Consider the following 17,461-nt stretch of genomic DNA (forward strand, 5'->3'; position numbering starts at 1 on the left):
CTTTTTGGTCATCCAATCAGAATTTTCAATCTAGAAGAATGCACCAATAATAAAGATAAAATTTATCCTCGCGATCTGTTTTTTTACTAATCAACGCTCGGTGTCACAAAGCGCTGATATCCTGGTATGAGAATTTGGGCTTTCTAGAAGTAGTTTTCTAGAAACAGAAATATTTTAAATGAAACTTTCTAGAAAACACGTCCTCTTATTGGATACCGACGAGTTGAAGCATTTTGTAAATTTGAACGCAGTGAATTTTCCATTGGAAATTGACATGAAATTGAAACTAACCTAAAATATTTGCGAGAGAGAGAAAGAAGAAAAGAAAAATTTGTATTATTATGTTATCTCTTTATTACGAATTTACTTGAATACTGATATATATGAGAAGAAAGGAAAAAGTAAAACATTTTTTATTTAGTTCGATTGTTTTCCTATAAAATATTTACATTATTTATTAAATTACATTTATATTATTATTTTCGCCTTTTAACAGATCAAAATTGGTGATGGGAGAAAAAAATTGGAAGGATTGGAGACCTTTTGTATATGGAGGCTTAGCTTCCATTGTCGCAGAGTTGTGTAAGTAAATAAAAATTAATTATTCTTGCTTTATTGTTTGAAATAATATTTTGGATTACTCGGTACGTATGTATGTCATAGAATAGTAAATTATTCGCATCTCTTTTATTCTAGGTACTTTCCCTTTGGACACAACAAAAACACGTTTGCAAGTACAAGGTCAGAAATGTGATGAAAAACTTGCACGTTTAAAATATTCTGGCATGACCGATGCTTTAATACAAATATCTAAACAAGAAGGAATAAAAGGTTTATATTCTGGGTAAGTATTTTATTATAAAAAGTAAAATATTGTTTGATATTAAATTTTATTTTATTTAAAATTGTTAAAAATGATATTGGTTTAATTATGACAGTGTCAAAGATATTGTATTCATTAATAGAAATAAAAAAATGTTTTATATGTTCGAGGTAAAACATTTTAATATCTTAATATTATTGGAATTATTTTTAAATTTAAACATAGTTTTTTAAATAAGGTTTGTTTTATATCCAGAATTAGCTCTGCAATTTTACGACAAGCAACATATGGAACTATAAAGTTTGGGACTTACTATTCACTTAAAAAAGCAGCGATTGATACTTGGGCAACAGGAGATTTAGTTACAATAAATATTGTTTGTGCAGCATTAGCTGGAGCTATATCAAGTGCGATTGCTAATCCTACTGATGTAGTAAAAGTTCGTATGCAAGTCACTGGCAATAAAAGAAATGTATCTCTGTTTACTTGCTTTCAAGATGTATATAAGTATGAAGGTGTTCGTGGACTTTGGAGGGTATACAAATAATAATTTTAGTATTTCCATACATATATGCAACATTCATACATACATATATGTATATATACTTATCTATGTGCAGGATTTATGCATAAAAATGTATAAAGATTATTTTTTAAACAGGGTGTTGGACCGACTGCTCAACGTGCAGCTGTTATTGCGGCTGTAGAATTACCCATATATGACTATACCAAGATTAAATGTATGAGTTTATTGGGAAATAGCGTTAGTAATCATTTTCTGTAAGTTTTTTTCATCACTAAATGTAGATAACATCTACATAAAATATTTAAAGTATGTTTACTGATTGTGGTGGACTATTTTCAAATTTATGATAAACTATGGTACATATGCTTTTTAACAAAAAGTTATTTACAGAAATGACAGATTTATTATCAATATATTATTTAAATCATATCTATGTTTATATCAATATAAATTTATTAATTCAGGATTAACCCTTATCTGGACAGAAACTTTTTTCTTTTAAAGTGTTGTTAATGTACAACTATATAATTTTATATCTGAAACTTGACACACAGGATTAATAATTGTGAACTGCTATTATGTATGAGTAAAAATCTGATTAATTACTTATAGCTATTTAATAGTAACATAATATATTAAAATGAAATGATGTTTCTATCAAATTCATAGCATCTTTTGAACACAATTTGCAATATGAGAGATGAAGTCTGAATATCTAAAAATTAATAATTATGATATTTGTTTTTAAAATATAAAAAAGTATTAGGAATAAGAAGAGAAAAGACAAAAATTTTGAGGATTTGTATAACAAATTATTATTACAAGATTTGTCATACAAATCAATTTTTATTCTAAAATACATGTTCCACAAGAGTATGTATTAATTACATATTTTTGATTGAGTACATATTTTTGTCAATGTTTTAGAAATAATTTAACTCAAACATAAATATAATTAATTTTGTTTTAGCTTACCTATATTTTAACATTGTATACTTTAACAACTTAAATCTTTTCTAGATCTTATATTAATTACATTGCTTGGATGTTAATAATTTATAAAGATTATATAGAAATGTGTTTTTGTAGATCATATATACTTCTTTTACAACTTGCACATCTGAAAAATATATTTCTTTTTATTATATTTTTAAGAATATATAAATGTAAACAAGTGTGTTAATTTTTAATGTTAATAATTAAATTGCTGGTATCTATTAAGCGAGATGGTTAAAATGCACTTGAAACGGAATAATAATTTAATTTATTAGCTACTTACACCAATATATTTAACAAGACGTTTTAAAAAAATTGGAAAAAATAATAAATATTAAGTTTTTTTTTTATTTCTTTTAATGTAGAAATTAATTTTATTTTGAAACTAACACTTCAATTTTACTAAATTTTTAGTGTCTTCAATTCAAAGAATAATTACGCAATTTTCGAAGTATTCCATATGTTGCACATTGTTATAGAAAGGAATAAAACTCTCTTAAAATTAAAATTTTATTTCCAGGTCCTTTGACATTGTCACGCGTATGGACACATGCGATAGACGGATTTTGAGATGAGCAGAGAGGCTTGACACGGAAGCTGTGTTCGGCACTCTGTGTTTAGTTCAAGAATCATTAAGACAATCGTCCAGATGATTATACATGTTGCTTATTATTATTTATTATAACTACTTTGCAAAGATCTTTTGATTAGCATTTATACATTTTAGGCTTTGGAAATGTCTAAGATTATTAATTATCCATTGTATAACGTCCTTATATTTCTACTGTAAAAAGATTCTATTTTGTGTGTCTATATTTTTATTTCTGTTCATACTTGGAAACACTTCTACTCTGTTAAAATATTGACCATCAGGCACAAACATGGTACTATACATTCTTAATTTTCTATAATGTCTGGATAAGGGTTAATTTTACTTTATAATGTAAATTTGCAGTTAAAAATCTTAAAATAAATTGAGACTATTGTTAATAATTAAAATTTTACAAATAATTAAAAATCATAACTAAAAAATACTTTTAATTAAAATTAACGTAGTTTAAATATATGTATTATAGAATGAATATGTACTTAAATGTGTTTACATTTTTTAGATCTAGTTTTGTAGCTAGTATGGGAAGTGCTGTAGCTTCAACGCCTATAGATGTAATTCGCGTAAGTAAATTATTATATATTTGTATACAACACAATTAAAATAGTTTTTCTTTCAAAAGATATCTTTTTCTTTAGACCCGATTGATGAATCAAAAGAGGGTGCACATAGCTAGTACAACGCCTTCACCATACATTTACAAAGGCAGTATAGATTGTTTGGTTCAGGTATAAAACTTCATTCAATTATATATAAATTTATATATTTATTTTATACATGTATGTATGTACATATATGCGATCTATCATTTCTATTTTCAAGGAAAATAATTTTTTTCTATGTAGACGATTAAAAATGAAGGAGTTCTAGCACTGTACAAAGGTTTTATACCAACGTGGTTCAGGATGGGACCGTGGAATATTATATTTTTTATTACCTATGAGCAATTGAAACAGTTGTGATTCATCTTCGACTATTATGTTGAAAATATTTAAATTCTTCACTGCGATAAGGTCTGGAAATATAAACATCATTATATTATGAACTTAACATTACTATCTGATAATTTCAATTGTATATAATTCTTTAAATGTGAAAGTGACTATTGATTAGTTCCTTAATGCCATATAAAATAAGTAATATTTAAAGCACATAAACGAATTAGACACTGCATTTTTCATCGTTAAAGTAATTGTAGAAATAGGCACAAAAAAACCAGATAATGAAAGTAACCAGAAAAGTCGAAGAGCTTCCCAAAGTACATACAAGCTTCCATAAATGATATTAATTGATAAAGAGTGTAAAGTTATATCTACATTCAATATATATAATATTGCACAGTTACAGTTATGACACATCCATATACTGTTACATGTATGTTATTTTTGATCAATTCGATTTTTACATAATTTGATTCTGCACAAAAAGTTCTTGTATGTAAATCAATGAACAAAATATCAAAATATCACATGTAGAAACAAAAGTTCAGGTTTGTGTTTGATTTGTCGCAATATTTTATACAATACTAGTCATTGTTATCTGCATGAGTATAATAATGAATCAATTGTACTTCAGTATTTTTACAAAGCATTTATTGTCAAATTTCTGGCATACACGCTAGTCATTTTAAGAGATTCTTGTAAAATTAATATAAGGTAATGTGAGCCAAAATTCGGCTATTAATTTTATGAATAATTATTAATCTTATATAATTCATAATGGCCAATTTTTTTATTTTAATTTTTTTTCACTGCAGTTATAAAAGACGGTATATTCTGACATGTATACATACACACACAGTACAAATTTTTATGCTTTTAATTTAAGGTAATACTTATTTGCAACTAAATATTTACGAGTTAATAAACCTAATTAAAAAAACACAATATTACAATAGCTTATCACAATATGAAATTATTTATCTTTTATTAAGAGATAGGAAGACTGATTCGTAGATAAGAAATATTTTACAAAAGAAAAGTGGAATGTAACATTACATATCATTACATGTATGTACACTATATTTTATATATTTTACAGAGTATTTTATAATTTTATATTTATTGGGATTAACTTCAGGGAATAAATTTTCCAAAAGAATCAACTTTTGTTAAGGAACTCGTATCAACGCATTTTTAAGAAATAACATATCTGAAAGCGTATGACATGTGACAATAGTAAGACTAGTTCACATCCTTTCATTTTATTTTTTGTAAAAAGATAACAAGATGTATCAATATACTGCAGCACAATGTTATTGCGCGATAGATTAGGTACCTTAGAGTTAGTTCGAACAAAGATACGTAACTTCTTAAAATGTGTTAGAGACCCAAATTCCTTACTAAAAGTTGATTTTTTAAATGAGATCTACTATCCCTCTTAAAGTTTGTCCCATGAGTCCTGAAACATTTTGTATTAATATATAATTTACATAATAATAAATTACACAAAAATTTTGATATTAATATAAAAATTGGTTTTCTATCAAAAGAATATTATAGACCTGATACATTCAGTTATATTTTTTTATATTCAATATATAAGGTGTGTGTATATTTATGTAAAAAATGCAAATATGTTATTAAAGAAAAGAAATTTAAAAAACCAGAAGTTTAAAAATATATAATTTACAGAAAAGAGTTTTTTTTCTGTTTATCAAATATAAAATATGCACATATTCAAAATTGTAATATAAAAAATCTAATATGAGCTAATTAAAAAAAAAAGGAATTAATTTATGAGCATATTTCTATTTTGTAGTATGAGTATTATATGCTTTTAAATCTTTTCATTTTTTTTCAAATCACTTTAAAAATGTAATTTTATATTATATAATTCTAGAATATCCTATTATACATATATCTATAATTAGTAACAAAAATATGTTAGGTGTCTATATATATTTACATATCTATAATTTTTCTTATACACTGATAGTGATTATTTATAATACTATCAGTGATCATGACATTTCCATATGATAACTTTTCTATCTTTTCCACCTGTTATTATCGAATTACTATCTGCGGCTACAGCTAAGGCGCAAAGCGGTCCTGAAAAGATGTATGTTATAAATTGTCAATAATTTATTGTGTAAATTCTATTGTAGCTGTGTTCGGTTTGTATATTTACGCGCGCACTTTAAGTGCTTATAATCATCGTTCTATTTCTATCACTCAGAAGTAAAACAAGAATAGAAGCACTAAAAGTGTCCAAACCGAACATAGTTCTATAATACAAAAAAAGAGAAGATATTTAATATAAAATAAACTCAAATATCAAAATGTTTAACTATATAAATCATTTTAAGTAAATATATGTCATACTATAGTAATACATAATAGTAACAAATAACCAAAATTTACCATCGTGGCAATGTATTTGCTGAATGAATACAGCCTCTTGATGATTCCAGATATTAAGATTTCCATCGTTATCACCTATCAGCAAGAACGTTTCCATCCATGTTAACGTTAATGGTTCGCTTTCTAAATTGACTGAATATATCTGTGTACTTGTTCGGACATCGATTATATTTAATACTTTGTCTTCTGCACATGATATCACACTGCTGCATTGTTTATCGAAAATTACAGCGTTTACTCTGCATGTGTGACCTTTATACAATAAACGATAAGATATATTAATAAGTAAGATGATAGAAATAAATAGAATCTTATTATAACAAGAAAGAAGGAAGCACAAAGCAAAGCCTATCACGGTCAAAGCTAGATCAAGATGCTTATTATCATTATGTGTGAATTTATATATCGCGTATGTAGTTCTCTCAATCGCGTGCCGAACATTTTTTCAGACTTACAACGCAACTCTAAATAACTACCGCGGTAATATCACTTTAGTTAGATTAACAATCAATCTAACAAATTTCGATGCTTATAGCATCTTATTAGATCTTAATAATATGGGGCGAGTTCAAGACGACAAAGCGGCTAGGTTCGCTTGCCGAGCGATCGAGTATGATTGATTGGATCTATAAGTAATATTCAATCGCTCGGCAAGCATACCTAGCCGCTTTGCCGTCTTGAACTCGCCCATTATTAGTCTGAAAAAATGTTCGGCACACGATTGAGAGAACTACATACGCGATATATAAATTCATACATAATGATAATAAGCATCTTGATCTAGCTTTGACCGTGATATGCTTTGCTTTGTGCTTCCTTCTTTCTTGTTATTGTTTAACAATTGTACGGTCGTAAAAATAAGATTCTATTATTTGTTAGAACCTTATTATATTTCATTTTATAATTAAAAAGTTTTTAATTATAAAATGTAACTAAAAAGCCATATATAAGAATTAAATTAATGTTTGCACGTCAGTGATATATATTAAATATTACTTTTTATGAATATAAATATTTCTTATAAAATTAATTTTACCGTAGAAATACTAGACATATTTCTAGCCTACACTTAAATAGATACAAAGATATAAAAAGACCTATGTAAATTTACATCTCATTGCAATTTTTTATTCATGAGCATATTATGACTATTTAACATGACCAATATTAGTAATTTTAGGGACAGCTTGAAAATAAAGAAACATACATTTACCTTTAATAGTTGATTGTAAATTGTAACTGTTCATGCTCCATAAACATAATTCACCATCTTCTGTACCAGATACTAACATAGTGTCGTCTCTATATAATCAATATAAGAATTTATTCAATTTATAAGCATGAAACAAGTAATACATCGTGTATATTATTAACAGAAATTAATTTATTTAAGAAGTAAAGTTCTTATCTTTTTTATGTATTTATTATAAAACAAACATGATATCTTACCTCGATATATTAATACAAATTACTTTAGAATCATGATCTAATTGCGCGATAAAGCATTCTGTAGGTTTAATTTTTGATCCAGAAGTATAGCCATGCCAAACTTTTGCAGTGCAATCCCATGATCCAGATATAATCACTTGATGAGTAGAACTCCACGCTAAACACGATACAGCATCTTCATGCCCTTGTAGAACATCAATTACTCTGCCGAACTCGATATCGTAAAATATTCTTAAAAAGATTAAAGTATAGTTAAAATTTGCAAGACTATATTAACATATAAAATTTATATTTGACATTTATTTAAAAAAGAAAATCCACGAAAATATATTCATGATCTATACATAAATAAATTTATATTCTTATTTTAATTATGTATATACAATTCGATCACTATTATACTTACAAGGTATTGTCCCATGATCCTGCTACAAGAATGTTCTGTTGTGACAGCGTATAGTATGAGATACAAGAAGACAGTGACAATGGAGATAAGGTAACACTACGTGTCAATTTCTTCTCACTTATATTATACAATTTAAGCATTCCATCTTGCCCTACTGATATAATTTCGTTACTCGTTTTATTTTTTCGTACAATACTAGTGACACAGTCTTTATGTGCTTGAAACATTACCAATTTAGTAAAATTAATTGATTTTTCATTTGCACATGCACTAGCTGGAAAATTAATAATAATGTTTAATGTGCTATACTATATGCAAGTATATAAGCACATTCATATGAATAGCTAAGATAAAAGTATGTTAAGACAATACCTGAAGTTATTGAGTCTGATGAAGTTAATGTTTCGCTATATAATAAATTTGTAGCTGATGTCAAACGTTTGGGATGAGGTAAAGTGAAAACTTGTTTTGGTATCTGTCCGAATTCCATTATTTGCACCTCAAGACCATGTCTGTCATTTATATCTCGTATAGTATCTAAATCTACTGCTCCTTCATAACACAAATGGAAAAATACTGTAAAGAAAGCAAAAATATATTGTAGAAATTTTGAAAACAATCGTGCTCTATAAGATAAATATTTTAAGATTATATTTTAGTATTGTAATTTCTTTTATTTTTCTACTGTGTGTATATATATATATATATAACATAAAAAATCGAATTACCATTGTCAGCCTTATCAGCTTCAACTCCTCTTTGCTTATATCCAAAAATTAGGTCAATCCAATGATGAAGATTTTGAGAAACGTAATCGCTTTCTAAGGCATTTCGCAATTGTTGTACAAAATCGGCTGGTCCTAAATTATTTAATTTTTTATCTCAAATATTGAATATTTATAACAATTATAATCATATTATACAATTGATCACATATAAATAACATAGAATTGATAATCACTTTGTAACTGTTTGCTATAAGAAATACTTCAAAAATATTGTTAATAAATAAAATATTTAATAAAATAAAAACATTTTATATCTATTTTAAAAAATATATAAACAATGGTGATTAATTGTTAATATAAGTGACTAATATTAATTAGAATTAAACATCTCTCATTACCTTTTGCCCAAGGAGGTAGATGTACATCGCCTATTTTTGTACCATCATGTCGATAGCCAAAGTCAATACCATAATTATTCACTAGAAAGTCACCACCATTGTTCGTGTCATAAAACTCTGGTATCAGTTCTTTAAAGTCAGACATGTTCACCAAAACATTTTTCCACACGTCGGCTATACTGTTAGGTGTTTTTGTTCGTAAAAGTGAAACATAAAATCGTTTCTGCACATTTGACAGAGTAATTATATACTTTTACAATATATATTTGAAGCATTTCTTATTTTTGTCTTTTCTTACGAAATAAATAACCCATCTTTCTTAAATTAGTGTTTCTAGCATAATAAATTTTTTTTCATGCGTGCATAAATGTGCGTTGCTATTATAATTTATTTAAGTAATTTTAAAGCAAATAAACAAATCGAAAAGAATTAAATAAAAAATATGATATATACCTGTTGAACATTCTATCTGGATGATCAAATCTCCCATTTTGAAGACAGAGCATATACTGGGGGTATTTCCGTACTAGATAAAACAGTACAAAACCTGGTGCACTATAATGAGAACCATATAAAAACTTCGGATCAGACATTTCCGAAAATCGTTCCTATAATAATAGATATATAAAAAATATTGATTTTTTTCATGTATTTCATAAAAAATAATAAGGACCGATGCACAAAATAACAGTATGAAAAAATTAGGATTCAAAATATTAATAGTATTTATCAAAAATTATAGATTTAATTTAAGAAGTGCTTGAAGAGTATTAAAAATATCATTTAAAAAATTTTAAGATATTGTATGTGCGTATATTATATTTAATAGAAATCTAACATATGTACTTTTAGTCTCTCGAGACGAATAGGATTTAATGCGCCAATAGGTTTCGAAAGATCTCTGTAAACATTAACATCATTTAAATTCAACATTGAAGAAGTATAGTCTTGTATAATCCAAGGCAACACTGGATATTGCGTCAAATCATGAAATGTTCTATCCGCTAAACTGAAACAATACAATAAAATTTAAATATATTCTTTCGCAAAATTTCAACAATAATTAACTTTAAAGTCGTAATAATTACCTATTTACATATAAAATGTAATCATAATTCGATAAAGATCCATTTTGCCATCTCATTGTCATTTGATTTTGTGGTACAGTCTCAAGAGAAACAGCCGATTGTTTAAGTAAATTTTCATGTAGTTTATCTCTGCCATCTTGATTTTGAAACGATAAAAATAAATGTTCAATCTTGCTATCAATTTGTCTCATCCATTTAATTTCCAGACCCTGCAAACAAATTATTGAAAATTTTTATAGCTCTTCTTTATAAAAAATTTTAATAAAACTGTATAATAAAACATTAGAAATTATAAAATATTTACCACTTGTCGCAATAAAAATCTCCTTTTTATAACATTCCTTATATCTTTCAGTTGAATCTTAAGAACAGGATGCTAAAAATCAAACAGTGCTAACATTAATGCATAAAAATAGTACTTTCTCTTCACATTTTATAAAAAAAAAGACTTCAACAAAAAGTTCTGCTGTAGCAGAAAAGCAATTAAAAAAAAAAACTAAATAATTACTTGATCCATATTATTATAAGGTTGAAAGTAGATCCTAGAATTGGTTAATAATACTCTGCCTGGATTTATTACAAGTGGCAAAACTTTATTTGCTTGTGTTTCCAAAATCACTTGTTCATATAAATCCTCAAGCCACGATGTATCAAAAGATACACGTGATTGTCTAGAGTGTACAATAGCCATAATCTTAAACATTAAAAGTATCATTATGATGACTTTAAGATTTACTACAATTCTTTTAAAATACACTATGCAGTGAATATAAGTATATTACCATTGCATTTTGTTCTACAGTTGCTAAACTCGCTGCTCGATGCAACTGCAGGATCTGCGAAAGACTATCTTCTACTTTTGCATAATTGAAACAAAAGTGGAACATAGTATTCTGATGTATAAATCTATATGGTGCTAATATATTTTTCTCTAACATTTCCACATGTTGCTTACATTGTATTGATAGTATATTACTGTAACACATATAATAATTAGATACATAAATGAATAAATAATTGTAACAATAGTAAAATATTTAAAAAATGGATTGGACAAAAACATTAACAATGTTCTTTGTTCTCTCTGTTTCATGCATTTCTTTTTATCATTTATATTAGTTGCATTTATAGCTATATCCAAAATATATTTACCTTACTACATCATTGCTTAATGTACATTGCTCAATTGATGTAATTTCTTTAAGTTGAAGTTTAATTAGTGGCTGATTAATATCTTTATTTACAAATACTAAAGATTTAGAGCATAATTTCAATCTTCCCTCCATCCACTTATCTCCAGAAAATTGAGTGTCTAGTCTTTTTATTTGAACACTATAATCTTCAAAAAATATTTCTCCTGGTTCCAACAGAAGCATTGTAAACCTATAAAAAAAAATTAAATTTTTTTTCTCCTACATTTTCATAAAAATATACTTGATTTTTTATTTTACATAAAAAGATTTTTTTTAATTATTGTTCTACATTATAAAGAGAATAATTGACTTTGTGAAACATTTTCATAGCAAATATAATATTTTAAAACTAAGAAATTTGAAATGTTTGTAAGACCAGTGTGTTTATCAAAGGTCAAACATTTATCAAATTACATATTACGTTTATATATATTACGTAGAGTTAGAATAACTCTATTGACATATAGAATAACATATTGACTTTGTTATCATTCACAAAAATCTTAAAATTAACCTAAAAGATAATATTGAACGATAAAACTTTTTAACCTTGTATCTCACAATTTTTTGTCGGTTCAATTTTTTCATGCTAAAAATACAAATTGTACAAATTTTAGTTCGTAAACATTTTTCTAATAATTTTATCTATTAAAAATTTGTTAATATTTTGCGTACCTTTCCTTCTCCATCGTTGAATACGAAAATAATACATATATTACAATAATTAATATATAATAAACTGTGTGCTAGTAGGCGTAATAAGAAAATTTCATTATTATATAAGTGAACACGAGAACACTTGATTTAACTTTAACAAAACATGATTCAATTTCAACGAAAACGGAGATGACTAATGACAGTTCACTATACGCATGCCATTTCTTAAGGCCCGTTCTACAATACGTCGTATGTCAGCGTCGGATGTCGTGCCATAAAAAATGAACCAATCATGGATGATTGTTTTCAACTGTGATGTGGATTCACACTACGTACGACATCCGACGTACGACAGTATGATATCCAATAGAAGAGCTTGTTTTCTAGATAAATACGACAAGCATCAGTTTCCACCGAGGATTATAATTGGGTCAGAGGTCAGAGTTCAAGAACTAACCAACCACAGTCGAGCATTTCTATCTTACAGTCGAATGAGAAAGGAATGCTCAACTATCGAGCAATACCTTGAATCTATCGAGTTCAAACCGGTAAAGCAGCTGGATATGATTGGTTCCTACCTGTGGATCTAACCAATCATGTTTAATAACTCGGTTGACAGCTAACCGCTTTGTCAACTTGAATGATCTTTGACGTTTGACATGTTTGACTTTGATATTGAAATCCAGGAAGTGCTGAGTTCTTTATCCGATTCCGACAGTCGGAGTGGGAACAACTAAAAAAAATCTATTCGAAAAAATGCTTTCCATAAAAACAACTTATAATGATAATATATTTTAAAAAAATCAAATTGTGTTTCAAAATAAAGAAATCCAATAGCATATAACAATTATAAAAGAGCATTCTGTCTTATTATACTTTTCATTAAAATGTACAGCTCTTGTATATATTTACGTCTTAAATGTAAAACAAAACTTTACATAGTAGCATTAATATATAATAGACAGACAATAAATATAATAATGTTTATCTGGAGACACGATATTGTTTCGGCGCTAATTTCTTATTGTCTGATATTCAGATACAGTAATGTTCTATGCGCATATTTTTGTGTTAATGACATTGTTCACTTTATAAACAGTAGAAATTAGCAAATTCTATGTAATCAATTTACTTTTGCTTTAATATTTATTTAAAAAATTACTAAAGGTATTAAGTTATTCAATAGACTATTTTCCATGTACATGATAAAATTATTATTTCAAATATCATATGTATTTTGTAGCACGTGATGTTTTTTAATGACACTGTTATTAATTCGTACAAGAACAAACAAATATTTGTATGAAGCTAGTAACCCAAGTAATTTCTTATCTAGAGCATAATTTAAAGCAATTATTTATCAATTTCAGTATTGTGTGTATTAACTGAATTGTCTTTTGTATCCTTCACTTCCACTTCCAAAATTCTAGGACCATACAAAAGAACATATGCGCAATGCCAATCACCGCCTCCGCTAAGTTTTAAAACTTCTTCACTAGTAACGGCTGTAACAACATCATCATCACACTTCATCCATGTGTCACCCTTTTGTCGAATCCAACCGACATAATGACCACTACTGCTGGAACGTCCTCGGTGTGTCAAAACAGCTTGTAATTTGTAATAACCACTATTATTCGATCCCAAATCTACAATATGCATATTAAATGTTTAATATATTGAATTTTTGAAATACGATTAGTTACTGAATTCTTTTTTATATTCCCTTACCATCTTTAAACCAGAATGGTTCTTTTCTCATCTCTTTTTTTACACTATCTTCTTTATCTTTAGTTGCGTTACAAGATTCCTCTACCAAAATATCTTCATATTCTTTAAACTTTTCACGCATTGGTATAAGTTTGGTTTGAAGTTCAGAACTACATAATTCAAAAGCATCAAAATCCAAAGGAAATTTAACGTCTTTTAAGATTTTCGCATTAATTGCTTCTTTCTCCTTGTAATAAAACCGTACGAATTGTATGGTTAAATATGCTGGTAACCTGCTAATTTTTGACTGAAAAAAATGTATTAATACATGAATATAATATAGTATAATAAATTTTTTTCATCTTACACATACAGACACATGCGCACACTATACATTTTTATAACATATTAAAGCTATTAATTTCATGTATTAGTATTTATATAATTTTTTTATCGTGTACAGATGACTCTTTTTAATACAAGTTTACTTTGACAAAAATTGGAGTATTAATAAATATACACATATATGTATATATTTAAATTGGATTAATGTATTGTATATATACATAATTAAAAATTTACCGTTTTTGTATAAGTGGCATTTCTTCCAAGTGTTGGTGACATTTTTGTTATTTGCTCCTGCATTTTGTTTCTAAGTCCAAAATACATATGCTTAACATCAGTTGAAATAAAACAACTCAGTTGTAAGAATTCTTCTTTCGCAACAGTGGCTGGCTCATCTTCGGATTCAATACACTTCAACTCACAATCAAATATACCTCCAAAGTATTGTTCAATGAATGATCTTGGTTTAGAAGCTTTATTATTATCTTCTGGTACATCTGGATTGTTCTGTTACAAATATACAATGCTTCCAATGATGACTTCATAATTACAAATAAATAAGTAGTAAGATAATTTAAAGATTTAAAGAGTTGCTAACATATAACATGTCTAATAACCTTTGTGGGCAACTTCTGTTGCAACATTCTAATTAACTCTGTCCAACATTCATTTGCATCTTGTTGCTGAAATACACCCTGTTCGTTTTTTTCTGCAAATCTTGGAAAAGCCAAATGTAGCATTTGAAGCAAAACAAGTGGCGCTCTTGCTGTTCCTTTGTCCATATTGTCATACAAATCCCTTAACGATGCAGTTATACTTTGTGCAGTTATTGATAAACTCGCACCTGTAGTCCAACCTCCTGAGAAAATTTTCAAGGCTTCTCGTAATTCTGGTACAGTTTTTAAACATTGTACTGTTGCATTTAAATAACATGTATTGCCAAGATTAAGTAAACCAGATGGCAAATCTAAAGCAGTAGCCAATTCAGCTTCATTCATGTCTTCCAAGAACACTGGCTTTTCTATTGGCTCTGTAGGTACATCTTCCTCCTTAGAACCCATCATAAGTATTGTGACACCCTAATATAATTGATAATGGATTAAAAATCTTTTAAATATCATATACTAAGCTAACTACAACAATTATTTATATATTGTTACATCTTTAAGCTTTAAATTGCCCCAATCATCATCTTTAAGTGTCATTCCTTTCAGCATAACTTTTTGTCTCTCTGGCTGAACCCCAGTCAACGCAAAGAGCTGTGCTTTAAATAATATTGGATCTTCCTCGGTATTAACTTCTACATTAGAAAAGAGCTCTTTGCCCCATTTTACTTTAACTGAAATATATTGATAATTTATGAGTAAAAAATGAACAAACAAAGAAATGGTAAAAGTACAACAAATTAGATGAATACAGTTGCAAAATATACTTTTTAAAATCTTCCACACATATTATAAAGTTAAACATTTTAAATGATAATAATATGATAAAAATAATATCACATAAATAAAATAAAATAGACATGGATAGTCTAAGTAGTATTAAAAAGTTCAGTGTATAAATTAGAAATTAAATTTTGTTAGATTGTTTTGTTAATTACAGCTACATACATTTCAGATATATTTTAGATTATATTTTCCATAATAAGTTTTGGAATAAAACTAGATTAGTTATTAAATTAACACGTATTATATAGCTAAAAAATATAATATTGGCAGCTCTTTTTCGATTATTGAATTTAATATAAGCTTTTAGGTTAGAAACTCTATGATGATCAAATACATACTTGTGTATTGAGGCATGTTTATTCTTTTTGACTGCAACTTGTCAATACGTGATACCTATAAGATATTTATTGATTAATGCAAAAATTTCTTTTTTTAATAACAATTAAATAATCAAACAAAGTGCTAAGTCAGGTTTGCAAAACTTACGTGTATCAAACATGTGTCACGGTGTCACCACAAAGAATTTTCTGAAATTTGCCACAATAATAGATAGATGGCCAACTGTTCGCTTTGAATAGCACTATATAATTGAACGTTAAAAAGAGAATATAGAAGAAATAAATGGAGAAAGAAAATTCTATTCCAAAAAATATATAGTAACAACTATTAATATACATATATATATATATACATATAAAATTTTGCATTTTAAATAATCATAAAAATTTTTTATCTGGACAAATTAGCTTTTAATTTCAAAATGTTTAATCAATATCTTACTAATTTTGTTATTTCCAGAAAAGTGTGTGTGTGTATGTGTGTGTGAGAGAGAGAGAGAGATTAATCGGTTTCTACATAAGTAAATTAATCTATTTTTCAATACTATTTTTTTTATTAATACAATTTTTCTTTTTAATTTTTTCTTCTCCAATATCTTAATACATACTTAATTTTAAATGTAAAAATAGAATATATGGTTATGTGTGACAACTGAATAATATAAATTATAAATCTATCTATTAATGTATGCACAGCAGATTCAGCCAACACAGTCCTTATAACAATTATAATATATAATCAATAAACTAAAACATCATATATGTATACATATGTAATTATTAAATTTTTATAAGAAAACCTAAACATTAAATAAAATAAGTAATGTTTATAAGATTTGGATTTATGAAACTTTATTTTTGGGGTATACATATTTGCTAAGATTTATATATATATATATATATGTGTATGTATGTTTACTAAATTTATCTGTAAATTAGGACCCACCTAATATATATGTATGCGCGCGCACGCGGGTGTGTGTACATATATATATACATATACACAGAATGTTCTAAAACAATTAATATTTCTGTATATTTCGACTGGGCACAATGTAATTGATCAATTTTAATCAATAATAAGTCGGTAAATAATAGTCTCGAGCTAAAATTGAGAAAGAAATTTTTAGTTCAATATTCCATCCTCCTTCAAACCTCTATAAATTAATTAAGAGTTATAGGACTATACATATATATATATATATATATGTATTATATATGTGTATATGTACGTGTTTGTGCAATTTAGTCAATTTGTTGTTAGTAGTTATATCACATTATCGTAGTTATATTACATATTATGGATTATATTTTACATAACAAAGCATGCTTGCTATTAAACGCACAATTTAATGCATTATACATATTTCATATTATG

The 17,461-nt window shown here is 26.8% G+C and overlaps 3 protein-coding genes across 3 annotated transcripts; 1 reads left to right on the plus strand and 2 right to left on the minus strand.

The window, feature by feature from the left end:
* The first annotated feature begins 108 nt into the window (after window positions 1-108).
* Window positions 109-4,370, plus strand: Bmcp (uncoupling protein Bmcp mitochondrial). Its single transcript, XM_018538414.1, has 8 exons — window positions 109-401; window positions 497-582; window positions 697-844; window positions 1,079-1,358; window positions 1,485-1,603; window positions 3,458-3,518; window positions 3,594-3,683; window positions 3,801-4,370. Exons 2-8 carry the CDS (start codon window positions 510-512, stop codon window positions 3,915-3,917), a joined length of 888 nt encoding a protein of 295 aa, XP_018393916.1. The 5' UTR covers window positions 109-401; window positions 497-509; the 3' UTR covers window positions 3,918-4,370.
* Window positions 4,371-5,849: 1,479 nt separating this feature from the next.
* Window positions 5,850-12,320, minus strand: LOC108772794 (protein FAN). The gene is made up of 16 exons (XM_018538413.1): window positions 12,258-12,320; window positions 11,542-11,772; window positions 11,172-11,364; window positions 10,898-11,083; window positions 10,694-10,765; window positions 10,390-10,598; window positions 10,148-10,310; window positions 9,755-9,909; window positions 9,302-9,480; window positions 8,904-9,035; window positions 8,548-8,751; window positions 8,176-8,449; window positions 7,770-8,000; window positions 7,534-7,622; window positions 6,321-6,572; window positions 5,850-6,008 (listed from the first exon to the last, which is right to left on the minus strand). Exons 1-16 carry the CDS (start codon window positions 12,269-12,271, stop codon window positions 5,911-5,913), a joined length of 2,682 nt encoding a protein of 893 aa, XP_018393915.1. The 5' UTR covers window positions 12,272-12,320; the 3' UTR covers window positions 5,850-5,910.
* A 1,167-nt stretch (window positions 12,321-13,487) lies between these two features.
* On the minus strand, window positions 13,488-16,307 carry Usp14 (ubiquitin specific protease 14). Its single transcript, XM_018538589.1, has 7 exons — window positions 16,232-16,307; window positions 16,084-16,138; window positions 15,455-15,633; window positions 14,912-15,373; window positions 14,532-14,801; window positions 13,971-14,256; window positions 13,488-13,888 (listed from the first exon to the last, which is right to left on the minus strand). Exons 2-7 carry the CDS (start codon window positions 16,097-16,099, stop codon window positions 13,593-13,595), a joined length of 1,509 nt encoding a protein of 502 aa, XP_018394091.1. The 5' UTR covers window positions 16,100-16,138; window positions 16,232-16,307; the 3' UTR covers window positions 13,488-13,592.
* Window positions 16,308-17,461: the final 1,154 nt, after the last annotated feature.

This window comes from Cyphomyrmex costatus, unplaced genomic scaffold, assembly GCF_001594065.2.
Source record: "Cyphomyrmex costatus isolate MS0001 unplaced genomic scaffold, Ccosl1.0 scaffold193, whole genome shotgun sequence".
Lineage (NCBI taxonomy): Eukaryota > Metazoa > Arthropoda > Insecta > Hymenoptera > Formicidae > Cyphomyrmex > Cyphomyrmex costatus.

Bases quoted from the DNA above. Each gene is read 5' to 3' on its own strand.
- Bmcp (XM_018538414.1), top strand. From the start codon at position 510: ATGGGAGAAAAAAATTGGAAGGATTGGAGACCTTTTGTATATGGAGGC. The intron at 1,359-1,484 runs GTATACAAATAA...TTTTTTAAACAG, and splicing joins GTGTTCGTGGACTTTGGAGG to GGTGTTGGACCGACTGCTCA. The intron at 1,604-3,457 runs GTAAGTTTTTTT...TACATTTTTTAG, and splicing joins AGCGTTAGTAATCATTTTCT to ATCTAGTTTTGTAGCTAGTA.
- LOC108772794 (XM_018538413.1), bottom strand. The intron at 11,084-11,171 runs GTAATATACTTA...TTAATGTTTAAG, and splicing joins CTGTAGAACAAAATGCAATG to ATTATGGCTATTGTACACTC. The intron at 10,766-10,897 runs GTAATTATTTAG...TTTGATTTTTAG, and splicing joins CTTATAATAATATGGATCAA to CATCCTGTTCTTAAGATTCA.
- Usp14 (XM_018538589.1), bottom strand. The intron at 15,374-15,454 runs GTAACAATATAT...CAATTATATTAG, and splicing joins GCAATTTAAAGCTTAAAGAT to GGTGTCACAATACTTATGAT. The intron at 14,257-14,531 runs GTAAATTTTTAA...CATTTTTTTCAG, and splicing joins ATGCCACTTATACAAAAACG to TCAAAAATTAGCAGGTTACC.